The 13,070-nt window shown below is 41.7% G+C and overlaps 2 protein-coding genes across 2 annotated transcripts; one reads left to right on the top strand and one right to left on the bottom strand.

The window, feature by feature from the left end:
* Positions 1–2,697: 2,697 nt before the first annotated feature.
* A1O9_12925 (uncharacterized protein) lies at positions 2,698–4,250 on the bottom strand (the record flags this gene model as incomplete). Its single annotated transcript, XM_013398158.1, has 4 exons — positions 2,698–3,105; positions 3,169–3,554; positions 3,609–3,886; positions 3,949–4,250. 4 exons carry the CDS (start codon positions 4,248–4,250, stop codon positions 2,698–2,700), a joined length of 1,374 nt encoding a protein of 457 aa, XP_013253612.1.
* Positions 4,251–5,515: 1,265 nt separating this feature from the next.
* On the top strand, positions 5,516–6,415 carry A1O9_12924 (uncharacterized protein; the record flags this gene model as incomplete). Its single annotated transcript, XM_013398157.1, has 2 exons — positions 5,516–5,690; positions 5,745–6,415. 2 exons carry the CDS (start codon positions 5,516–5,518, stop codon positions 6,413–6,415), a joined length of 846 nt encoding a protein of 281 aa, XP_013253611.1.
* Positions 6,416–13,070: the final 6,655 nt, after the last annotated feature.

The raw sequence follows: 13,070 nt of genomic DNA, 5'->3' as shown, positions 1-13,070 counted from the left end.
CCTTTACTTAGATAGATCTTAAGTTATTTAATAAGATAGAAAGCGACTATATATTCTACTCCTTCTTTCTACGGTCTTCGGCTACTTCTACTATAAATCTTAAAACTTATTCCCTAGATATAAAGCTTTATTCTTCCTCTATCTTTATATAGAAACTACTATTTTTCGATCTTTAAAGCTAAATAGAATTAATAGTTATTCTTATAATAGAAATACTATAATTTCTAAGCGTATCTTATAGTATTTCTCCTCGTATTATATATTACTTTATCTTATTATTCTTTCTTTAGAAGTTCGTCGAACTTTTCTTTCTTTTAAGTCTTACGCTTAGATTCTTTAGGCTTCTTAATTTAATATCTTAACTAGAATTCTTCTTTTAATTATTTAATATTTAACTTACTTAACTCTTAAAGGTTATTTAATTTCTAGTAGTTCTTCTATATTAGTTTACTTCTACTCTTAATAAATCTTTAGATTTCTTTAATAGTATCGGCCTTTTTCGCTATTATATTATCTATACTACTACTCTATATATTTATTATATATAGTCCTTAAGTACTCTTCTTTTCTAGATAATTATATATATAGTATTCGAACTTACTATATTTATAGTATAGATTTTCCTTTCTTTATCTTTTCTTCTCTTAATTTCGTTCTTCTATAATCTTTCGCTCTATATTCCGACTTCTATTTAGGTCTATTCGTCGAGTATTATAACGTTCTATAGTATCTAGGTCTATAGAGTTTTTATAGTCTCCTAGGCGTTCTATATTAACTCGAAGAGAATATTAATATTCTCGATACTCTCGCCTTTCTAAGCTTCTTCCTTAATTCTCTTCTATATATAGTTCGTATAGTTAATTATTAAGCTTAATAGCCTTATCTACTATATTTTTATATATTCCTAGGCGCTCTATTATTTCCTTCCTAATCTTCTTCTTTAATCTATTATAGAATATATTTTTAAAGATATTATCGTTCGTATACTTTAGTTTCTTTACTAGCTTCTTAAATTTCGAATAATAATTAGCTATAGATTCTATTTATTTAAGGGTATATATAGTATAAGAGGCTACTATAGCTTTATTAATTATACTATAGATTTATTTAATTATTATCTCGAACTATATAAAGTTCCTAAAGTATACTTTAGTTTTATTATCGGGACTAAAGGACTCGAAGTAGTCGTCCTATACTAGTTTAAACTAATAGAACGCTACTCCTTTAAGATATATTACTATAGATATAATCTTATCCTCTACCCTAGTATACTTAGTTAAATTAAGCTTAAAGGTAGTCTTAAATTATATAAGAAAGTATCCTAGCTTTTCCCTATTCCTATAGAATAGTTCTATCTTAATACTATCTCTAGATATATTAGTAAGTTCTAGTACGTTAACTATATCTACGTCTAAGTCTTCGTTAGAACTACTATCTTAAATAATATTAGTCTTTAAAGAATTTTTTAAGGTTACGAGTAGACGTACGCTAGATAGTAGGAATCTAATTTAAGAGGATTCTACGTTAAATATTTAATACTAATTAAGTAGTAATTAAAGTATTATAATTCGAGCTATAAGTAGTTTTAACTAAGGTAGAGTTCCTTAATAGAGCTAGTACTAGAGTATTAACTAAGATAATAAAGGGAATATATAATCGTCGGACTATATCCTAAATATAGGTATAGAATTACTAACGAAGTTAACTACGAATAGTCCTATCTAGGGTAATAAGTATATATATATAATACTAGAGCGTCGTCTATATTTCTATACTTCCTTGCTCTAGTAGCCTATAGCCCTATAGACTATAATTATTTCCTAATCCGGCTCCCTAGTTACGTGCCTTAGCCTCTTATAGCCTTGCCGGTATACCTTCCCGTTAACACCCCTAGGGTCCCCCGAGGGTGCCCGCATAAGATGACCTATTCCTTAACCGTCGTAATATATAGGTAGCAGTACCAAAACCTCTTTACTGAATTCGTCGAAGCTAGATATCTTTACCATAAATCTAGATAATCGAGTTCCGCTTCTTCGTTAACTTGGGGTTCTTTGCCAACGAGCAACACCGCACATAGGCTTTACCTTGTAGCTTAAACTTATATAGCTGGAGGGTAGGCTCAGGTCGAGGATTAATGGATAGAGGAGCAAGAACGATATCTTCACTGTGAGATGGCGCGGCACCACCTAATAATCGAAATATATGTGGCATGATAGGAAAGGGTGATGATAGCGACTGAGGAAGGCGAGCCACTAGTTGTCTACGGAGTTATATAGAATTATTTGTGTACATATAAGGAATGCTCTGGGGCGCGTTTGTCGTGTGTATTTGCTACTGTGTCACATTCCTGGTTAGTCTTCGTATGAGAGCTTCTCAGCCAATGAAAACGCCAAGACCGGGTGCACTATTGCCGAATTAGGTATGACCATTGGAGCTCCAGGAGCTCCAAACACCTCAGATCCAATCCATAGCAGCTGTCAATCCAGTCCGAAGCAGATGAGTCGAAATCCAGTCCGGTCCAAATCAAGCACTGCTCCAGGACGAGGCCGGAGCAAACGCGCATAATTCTGTATCCATCCTGTGAGTAAGTGCAAGAAGCGCCTTTGACGCATAATATATAACGTTTCAGCTAGCGTGTGGAAGGTTCCATGAGCATGTTTCTCGAGGTCATTAAGTATTTTTCGTCAAGACCGAGCCTCATTTAACCCTGGGCGCGCGAGACTTCAAGCTGCTGTTGGTACAATTGATAGGTTTCGTCATATCCACTGGTAAATGACTGAATGTTGGTGATCCAGTGAAAAGCCTGTCTGCCAGGAATTGTCGGCCGATATTGCTGAACATCGGCATAATGTACGTCGCTAGTAAGCTATAGAACCAATTGGCGCGTGCTTCGAAACGGATGCAATATTTTGAAGTGTCGACAAGCATTTTTGCACGAGGCATATGATCCCTCTTGTATGCTGCAAAGATCTGGTTGCACTCCTCCTCTGTTGGTGTCGACTTGGTTTGACCTGGTTCTGGACTAAGAGCAGGACGTAGATGATCGACAAGGTGTACAATTCCCTCGAATGCAGTCATTGCACCTAAACCAGCATTGGCACTCATCTGTATAGATGTTAGTACTAGTCCACCAATAGCTCAATCCAAAGGTACGCTATTTGCTCTGACCTTATGAATAGCGTCGCCAATGAGTACTGCTCTTCCATAGCTCCATTGGTCGAGGATACCTTCTTCTTGAGCGAAGAGGTTAGCACGAACACGTGCATCCCATGCGTCTCCGATCGAGAATTCGCCACACATCTTCTTGTTCCTGAACTCCTCTACTAAATCTTCTGCATCCTTCTCTGTATAGCGTGGCGAGTTAATACTCTGTACCTTGTCTATTGGGGTCCAAAGAAACCAAAAGATCAGCCCCGGCTCTCCGTAGGTCACCGTGGTTGAATAGTTGTTGCCGTATGACCAGTAGGTATACCCAGGAGGCATTGTGCATACAGTGTCGTTGGTGCGTGAGATGCCAAACAGACACTTATACTTTGTACTGAATCCGGGCTTTCCTATACATATTTTAGTTAATGTATAAAGGGAGATGTGGCTCGGTGGAATAATACCTCCGTCGGAAGTCTCTAGGGATGCACCTGAACCCCTTTTCTTGTTATCAGCAGCTTGCCGCATAAGCTTCCTCACGGTACTGTGTATGCCATCTGCTCCAACGAGAATGGTGCCCTCGTAGGAAGCTCCGTCTTCGGTTTTCACTACGACTTTCGTACCATCATCTTCATATTGCACCACCTTCTTGTTGGTTAAGATCTTGGATTTGTCTTTGATCATGTCATATATCGTTTGAATGAGCTCGTAGCGTTGAATGAAGATGACTGGAAAGCCATATCTAGCGAACTGTGAGCTAGTCTCAGACGTAGCGTCATGAAATGGGTATATTCGCGCACAGACCTTGTGGTATGCTTTGAAAGGATTGAAATGTCCTTCTCGATAAAATTGCCGTAATCATCATAACTTCTCCCCGCAACCAGTGGTATCCCAAGTTTTGCGATATGCTGATGGACACCGAGCTGGTGCAAAATGTTATGTCCAAACGGGTGGATTCCGGTCGATGCTCCCAGTTGGGGGGCGATTTCGCGACGTTCTAGTACCAAGAAATCAATTCCTGCCGACTGCAAGGCAAGTGCTAGAGTCAGGCCAGAGATGCTTCCCCCAGCTATGATAACTCGTTGGCTGGCAGCTTCTGTTGTCATTTTGGGCAGAGTACACTGCTGGTAGCAGGAAGGTACAACCTAGGGTGTGCTATGGGTAGTGCCAGGTATATTGAGATGATCGAAGGTGTTCTAGAAATGTGAATTGGACGGGACCAAAGAAAAGAGGGACATCGGGGCACCTTGTTAGTACCGGGCCCCAAGCTCTCCATCTCCGAGCACAGCAGCCTATGTGATCCTGAAAACCGGCTAAGTTCTGGCTAATTAGGGAAGCGGACAAGAACAGCCTGCTGTACCGTAGGATGCTTTCGGTGTTTCGAAATAGAATTTTTCTACCATGCCTTCGTTGGTGGAGAATCCCTGGCACACTGACACAAAATAAATAGAGCCTAAGTCAACCAGCGGAGGAGTAGTTAGAGTGCCTAGAACATACTTGAGACTAATATTACTAGCGGCGTCTCATTCTGTTACTATTTAAAGAGTACCTATTATTTTCATGGGACACCCCCGGAACCCCCTCTTGTGTCACGTAAGTACTCTCTTCCAAGACTTGCTAATAGCTCATCATTTAATCTCAAAGTACGATTCTACGAGCGTGCTATGATGCTATTTTCTGGGATGTAATGCTACCACGCTACACCCTGTAGGATAATGAGGTAGGCACAACAGCAGAAGAGTATCCGAACTTCCCAAGCCACGGGATTGCAACTCGCTCAAAGCCAATCAATTAGGATTTACCAATCAACGATTTATCCGAGCTAAGAAACCCTATATATACTGCTTCGCTTCGTTCCGTACGATCAACAACCCGTGAATCCTTAATAGTGCATATGACTGTCACTATGACCTCTCACACGTGTGCTGGGAATGGTTCGTTCCGAAAGGCTGAACCTTTCATAATATCAATTCCCGACGAACAGCTGCAGGATTTGAAGGCAAAGTTAACAAACCTAAGGCTTCCAGATGAGTGGGATGATTCGAATTGGACAGAGGGTGTCCCGCCAGGAGAAATACGGCGGCTCGTCGAGTATTGGAAAAATGGATATGACTGGCGCGTCCAAGAACAGAGGCTGAACGCCCTGCCGCATTTCCGTGTCCCTATCGCAATGGATAGGGGCTATGGAGAGCTCGATATTCACTTCATCCATTCCAGGAGTGAAAACGAGCGAGCGATCCCCCTTTTGTTCATCCACGGATGTAGGCTATTCCTCGCTATTAGCTCGACATGATCATCTCTCAATGTGTTGACTGTTTCCCGCTGACTTGAGCAAACTTCAGGGCCAGGACACTTTGGGGAGTGTTCAAAGATGCTATCTTTATTGACGAATTCTAGGGTCCCAGGCCCTCATTTCCACGTCGTGGCACCGTCTTTGCCCAATTTCGGCTTTTCACAAGGCTCTTCCGGTAAGCAGGGCTTTGGTGTCAAACAGTACGCCGAAGTCTGTCACAAACTGATGAAAACCTTGGGCTATAACTCATACGGTCGGTTTTCCATCTAGTCCACGATAGGACGTAATGGCTAATACCGCTCTAAAGTCACTCAGGGAGGCGATTGGGGATTCACCGTTTCCCGTGCGATTGGGTGGCTATATCCCGAATCTTGTATGGCATCACACATCAATATGTTGCCCATTGGCCCTCCGAACGTACTGAAGAATCCGTGGACTTATTTTAAGTCCCTGTTTTGGGGTTTATCCGACAAAGAAAAGGACCGTGTTCAGCGGCAACAGGACTTCCTGAAAAGTGGAACAGGTTATCTCTTGCTCCAATCTTCGAAGCCGCGGACACTTGCCTACGGGCTGGCTGATAGTCCTGCCTTCCTGCTTGCATGGATCTGGGAGAAGCTACATGGCTGGTCAGATAATTATCCGTGGACGGATGATGAGATCTTGACCTGGGTGTGCATTTACTGGTTTTCGACTGCCGGCCCAGCAGCAAGCTCTAGGATATATTTTGAGTTCGCAACCGCTCATGATCCCGATCTCCCGCAAACTTTCACGAATGCATGGACCCCACATGTGAAATATGGCATCACCCATATGCCCAAAGAGATTGTAGATGCCCCAGGGCTATGGGCCAGCGTTATTGGCGATGTCGTTTATGAGAGCGAGGCTGAGTTTGGTGGTCATTTCGCGGCTTGGGAGAACCCAGAATTCATTGCTCAAGACCTGAAGAAGATGTTTCGACAGGTCAAATTTGAGGCGTAGTGTCAGGAACGACCTAAGGAATAAGTAAAGTAATGAAACAATGGGAATTGTCTTTCGCTCCACCACAGGTGTCACTACACTGACGGGTTTCTTGTACTAGTATAGGAACACGGGCTGATGTCCTGTCTAGTTCTTTACGGCGACACGCGCTTCCCATTTTCTTTTGACCCATATAACTCGAGATGGCCCGAACTAACGGAACGAACCCTGTATTTCCTTTTATTTGTACATAGCTTTAAAGGTGTTATAAGTTAAGACAAGGTTTCTCTTATCGAATGCCGATTTCCCGAACTCTCGAATCCTCTTCTTCCAGATCTTTGCCTCTTCTTTACAGTGCTCTCAATCTCCAATACGTTACATTTCAGGTCGGAATTGCAAGTTCAATAAGCAACATCGGCTTATCAAAGCATTCGACTTTATAGGGAGTATGTCAGGGTCAACTGTCTTCTAAGATGGCCAGATGGATCACCCTATGGCTCTTACTGAATACAGCCTTGTGCAGTCCGATCATGATCCCTTTTCGTCTTGTAGACAAAATATCAAGCGCAATCGCCATACCCACACCTAGAATAAACCTGAAGACATGGTCTTAAAGAATACGGATGCTGGAAACATTGGTAGCTCGCCACACGATATGACGATCCGTGGCTCCGACATAGGCTACGGTCGGAAACAGTGATCTCAACGGTTCAATTCAATTCAATTCAGACCCATGAACTGAATTGAACCGAGTCTTGGCGGTAAGTTCAGTTCAGTTACCAGTAATACCAATATAAACCGACACGTGATTATGTGATATATGATGTCAGTGAGGTGGCGGGAAAGTAGTTCATACAGCGATTGCAGGATGTTATACTATTCCCTATCGACTCCATCAAATGCGTCAGCCGCTGGAGCTCCAAACCATCACTGAAGGCACTCTACTGCTTCGATAATGTCGTCGAGCAAGCGGTTTCGTCGGTCAGTAATTAGGAGCTTAGCACTGCTAAACAGCCTCTCGCATTCGTCAGACATTGGTGATATACCCAGCAGATCTAGTGCGAACCGTGCGAGATCTCTTTGTGAGTTATATCTGTCGTTCCAAAACTCAAGAGCCTTGTCGTCCTCGCAGAGACCTCCAGGGATAAGATCGCTCTCGCAGTAATGTTCGTATAGATCGACGTTGCGGGGTGCGCTGATTCGGATGCGTTTATTGTTAAATTGGCGCTCAAACGTCCGTGATACTATAGGCTGGGGTATGTCGGCATCCTGCCGCTCGTCAGTGTTGATGGAGTATTGCCCTTGGTATTCTTCCTCCCAAAGCTTCTTCACCGCAATTTGGGCACGTTCAAACCACGCCTTCTTTTCAGGGCTATTGCTATACACCCATTCCTGTTCAAACTAAGCCCATTTCACGCGTGGGTCCAGTACTTGAGCAGCATAATAGGCTGGTGGAAGATCATAGTCTTCCGGATACTGCTTCTGCCAGTTGAGCTGCTTATTGGAGTAATACTCTTCGCATTTCTCCCAAGCTGCCTCTGCACAAGCTTTTAAATAGTGGTAAGTAAATTGCTCCTTTCGTTCCTTCCCCCTTCCATAATTATCCGACACGAGGCCTTGGTAATAGCACTTGGAATTATTAATCTCGGTGAGGAGGCAGTCCAGGGTTGAGAACCAGTCAGAAAGGTAGGCTCGTTTGCCTTGGGTGATCATTGTCGCCTCAAAGAAGTCATGAAGTGCTGTATGGATCTCCTCAAGTTCAAACCAGTGCTGTGGTTCAAGTTTGAAGTCTTTGCAGTCTTTTGCGCCTCTTGGAGCTACATGCTGTGAACAGAAGAGATTAAGACGCTCCCGAACATTAAGAGCACGAGTAATTGAGTGATACCATGAGTTCCAGCGTGTAGAGTTGCTTTGAATCAACTGTTAAAGATGGTTGTTAGATCCTGTTTACAAGAAACGGGGAAGCAGAAGGGAAAGCCCGGAAAGGTGATGAAATGAAACACTCGCCTCCAAGTTATCAAACTCAGTTAAATTCCCCCCACAGCGGATACTTGCGAACTCTTCACGTCGCTGAGGAGTACATCGAATATATCGGACAAGATTCTGGAGTCTGCCAAGGCAGCCCTGTTTCCGCCAGTGTAAGTCAATTGCATCAAAATCCCCGCGCTGATTGTGACATTCTAGCTCTTCAACGAACTTATCTGCATCCTTCCCAAACAGAAAAGCCTTGCAACAGAGGTTGACAACATGGCCGAGGCAGCGGAGACGTCGGCGACGGCGCTGTCGAGGCGTAAGGCTTGGGCAAAGCTTTCGTAGTATATAGTCAACTACAGTATCAGTTGACTTGATATTGTCAAGTATAAAGTACCCAACCTGGTCTCCATAGATGCTATAGTCTTCAAGTACCTTCATAACAGCTTCACCAATCTTCTCCCCAGTGTGTTCGCCCTCAAGCCGTCTGACGCCAAGTACTGTTATTCGGCGTTGCCCATTTGTATCGATAAATATTGCAACAACGCCAATAAAGCCGCGATGGTTAGGAGACGTCCAGCCATGAAACGAAACGGAGATCTTGCTTCGGGCGCGTTGGGGATCGTTTCGGAGTGCTGCTTTTCTGGATTGAAAGGCTTCTTTGATCCAAGATCGTATTGTATTGGCGGCTTTTGGCATGTACTTTATTACCACTTTCGGACTTAAAAAGCCAATAAGCTCGCGAAAATAGGCGTTCTCAACCTGGTAGAAGGCGATATAGCAGTAGACGATCCACCGGATAAGGAGCTCTTTGAACTAATCGAAAGCACTCTGCGATACCAAACGCTGGTGTTCAAAACCTGACTCCAAACACCCCTGATCAGCCGTTGATGACGAAGTTCCAAATTTCGTTATGCCATGAGATCTCGATAAGTGTTGGATTGCTCCTTGTGTTCCATTTAACATCGGCCACTTCTGACGAGAACAGAGATGACAGTAGAAATGGTCCTTTTCATCACCATTCTGACGACCTTCTTGACGATACCGAGCGCCATATCTCCATACCCATCACCTTATATCTCGATTGCCGCTTTGAGCAAGAGAGGAGTAGCGTATGAAGGTGCCTTTAGTAGGATCAATAATACGCTCAGGCGGCTCTGGATGCCCGGTAATAGCAGGCGGGGGGGATGGTGCCGTTGAGGTGGCGGTTGTGAGTTCGATTGATGGCTCAACCGATAGCTCGACTGACGATTCAACTGATCGTCCAACCGATGGCTCCGGGGATATAGACGCCATTATTCGTGATGAACTTCTATGTTGTAGGATCAAGGTGCGCAAGATAGACGTCCTTCGTTTCTCAAACTGAAATAGAGAAGGTGATTTTAGATATCATTTACATTAGTATTCTAAGAAATATTTGTTCTCGTCAGGTCTCAACTCTATCAGAATCAGAGGCGGTTAAGTGGGTAGTAAGGGCCCTAGATTAGCCACCAAGCCATTACAATAAGGGGTAAACTTCAACTGATATCTTCGTTCCAGACGAAGGTATTCAGTATCCACCTACTGGCTGTCATGAAGTTTCTCCAGTTCTTTGGCGACCAGTTGACACTTGGTTAACGCCACCATCAAGTCTTGGCGGTAAACCGTTGGTTTACCGGTAACCGTCGGTTTTTTGAGAGGATTGAATTGAACCGAATCTTGGCGGTAAGTTCAGTTCGGTTCAAATGGTAAACCGAACCGTTGAGATCACTGGATTCCAGTCTCTGGTAACTGACAAAGAACAGCAGCTTTGAACCTAGTGTCAAGCCATGGCACCGGGGACACCGCCGTCCGCCGCCCGGGGTTCGCGATGGCTTGCAGCGCTGCTTTGCTCTCTGAATATATCGTGGCGTTCCGCCATGTCTAGTTCTGCTTCTAGCGGCCGTTCCTTGCCGCAAGGAATGGCCAAGCCTAACCCGGAGCACTGTGCGAAAGGATGAAAGAATTGACAAGTCTCTAATCCAACAGGGAAGGTGGTCCTTGGAAAGCAGTGGTCCAGCTGGAGAATGGACGTGGACCTTCTTGTGGTCTTGGGGGTTGCAGAGAACCTCGATTTGTTCTGCAAAACACCAAGACAAATTGGACCACATTACAGTCAGTACGAGGTGGCGAGGTATCTGAAGTTGATCTTGGTGGAAAAAATCCATCAATATTTTATGATACAGACTTATTGTACTGCACACAGTAATGCAGAATGGGTAATCTCTCAATTTCACCAGCAAGATCGTTGACGACCACCGTGTCGCAGCCACTCATGGTCACAGAGTTCGTGCCTATGCACAACGTACCAGCATGTTACTCGGACTCCTCTCTGGTGCCAATTGAATCTAGCAGCATTGGAAGATCGTACGCCAGGTGGAGTGATGGATTCACGACACCTTCTATGGTTGTCCCAGAGCCATCTCCAACCATAGACTCCGTTCTGTCAGGAAAGGGTCTTTGCTACAACGACCCCAATTTGACATGGGCATTCGAGGATAGTCCGGTGAGCTGGGTATACAACTGGGCGACTCAACCGGGAGGGTTGGTTCCTACTGCATTCAGTGTTGCTAATCAATCAATTCAATTGCAATGGGGGGTCAGCTACAATTGATTAATATGGCTTAGCGCGGAGGTCCGATTGCAATTAATTATAATTAATTGCAGCTACTTACTAAGCTGCCTACTACGTATAATCCGTTTAAACCTAATTGGCCCAATAAGTCTAGTGGTAGTGATATTCGCCACGCTATTAAGGAGGATTATAAGGCTTAGGTAGTTACCCTAAAATATCTATCACTCCCCTCTTATCCTAATCCGCTAAATATAGAGAAGCGCCGATAAAATCTAATCTAAGCCGGGCTCGATTAGATAGAGTTAGCAAGCTAGTCTAGGCTTATTAATAAATAAATTAAATCTAAATCTATCTAAATCTTAGTAAATTAAATTAAATTAAATTAAGGGTATACTCTATCTAAATTAAATTAAATCGTAACGTTAAATTTATTTAGATATTTAGATATTTAGATAATTTAGGTAGGGTTCTAAGACTAGTATTATTTAACTTCTACTATCGAAATATTTTCTAATTACTTATTTTAATATTAGATAGTATTTATTATAGAAACTATTTACTACGCTTCTATCTAGTATAGTTTATTCCTAAAAATTTCTAACTTACTTTTTACTATTATAGTCGTCTATAGCTTATTATTATAAGGGTTTAGCTAGGAATTTAGAGTAATTCGTCTAACTACCGTATAACGAGGATTCTAAAGCTAAGGAGAGAAAAGAAAAGAGAAAATCTATCTACTATACGAATAAAGGAAATACTTCCTACCCTCTCCTATAGTAGGTTAGTATAGTTTCCTAGGAGATAATCGATAGAGAGGAATTATATAGCTTTAGCTATATAGTTATATAGCCTAAAGATATACTATAAGTAATCGCTCTAGGGCGTACTCTAGAGCTTTATACGAATTTAATTCGTAATATTACTTTCCTTTTCTCTCCGTATAGCGCTAAGAAGTCGCTATTCTTAATAGGAACTAGCCGGGCGCCGAGTAGCGTATAAAGTAAAACTTTTATTTCTATTTACTTTTATCCTACTTTTTCTTCTCTTATATTAATTATTAAGAAAGTTTTTTATAAGTACTTATTTCTACTTTTATTACGTACGATTATTAGTTATTATTAACTCTTAAACGTTCGTAGTCGATATAGTAAATAAATAAGTAAACTAATCTATTTCCTCCTCTTTAATTCGTCCTCTATACTCTAAGTCCTAGGCCTTTTCGTTTAGTTATACGTACTAATAGGAAAACGGAAAAGTTAAGATAATATAGTATTAGTAGTATAGGATATCGCTATAGCTTAGCGTTAATTAGAATAGCTCGCGCTAACTTAAATTTCTATTTTCCTTACCTTCGAGTAATCGCTAGTATTATACTACTATAATATTTCTTAACGAACGGTCTTAGCTATACTAGGAACTAACGTACCTTTCGTACGAAGGATAGTTACTCTAGTATAGGTTCGATCGTACCGACTATCGTATATTAACGCCTTACTTATTTAGAGCCGAAGTATCCTTTTCGATTATTATAATCGTTATAAGCGCTTAATATATCTATTTCTAGAGTATCGACGTATTCTAGGATACTTTAGTAGTACGTATAATAACTATAAGTAGTCGGACTACGATACTCGTTATATAAAGCGCGATAAAGACGACGATAGTAGTATTATAGTACTATCGTCGAATTCGTCCGATAATAACGGCGCTTCCTCTCCTATTCGTAAGGCTCTTCTTCCTCCTTCTTCTTCTTCTCGCTTCGGCGAGGTAGTTATAAAAGGTCCGCTCCTTAGCGATAGATATATATAATATTTCTTTTATTCTCTTATTCTCGTATAGTACTTATATTAATACTAGTATAATTCTAGTAGATAAGGAATATTTTCTATACTTAACTATAGCTTATATCTTAACGTAGCGATTAAGCTTCGCTATACGATAACTAAATAAACTAAATATATATAGTATATTTAGATATTTTATTACTCTTATAGTTCCTTCGTATATACTCTTTCTTTTACTTCCGTATAGTAATTAAGGAGTCGATTATTTCGCTATCGATTCGTACGTATTTAAAGCTACGATATTCTAGAGCGATAATTTCGATTCCTA

The sequence above is a fragment of the Exophiala aquamarina genome, assembly GCF_000709125.1.
Source record: "Exophiala aquamarina CBS 119918 chromosome Unknown aczIA-supercont1.33, whole genome shotgun sequence".
NCBI lineage: Eukaryota > Fungi > Ascomycota > Eurotiomycetes > Chaetothyriales > Herpotrichiellaceae > Exophiala > Exophiala aquamarina.
Note: the sequence above shows the minus strand (reverse complement) of the source record. Positions and strands in the feature narration are given on the sequence as shown.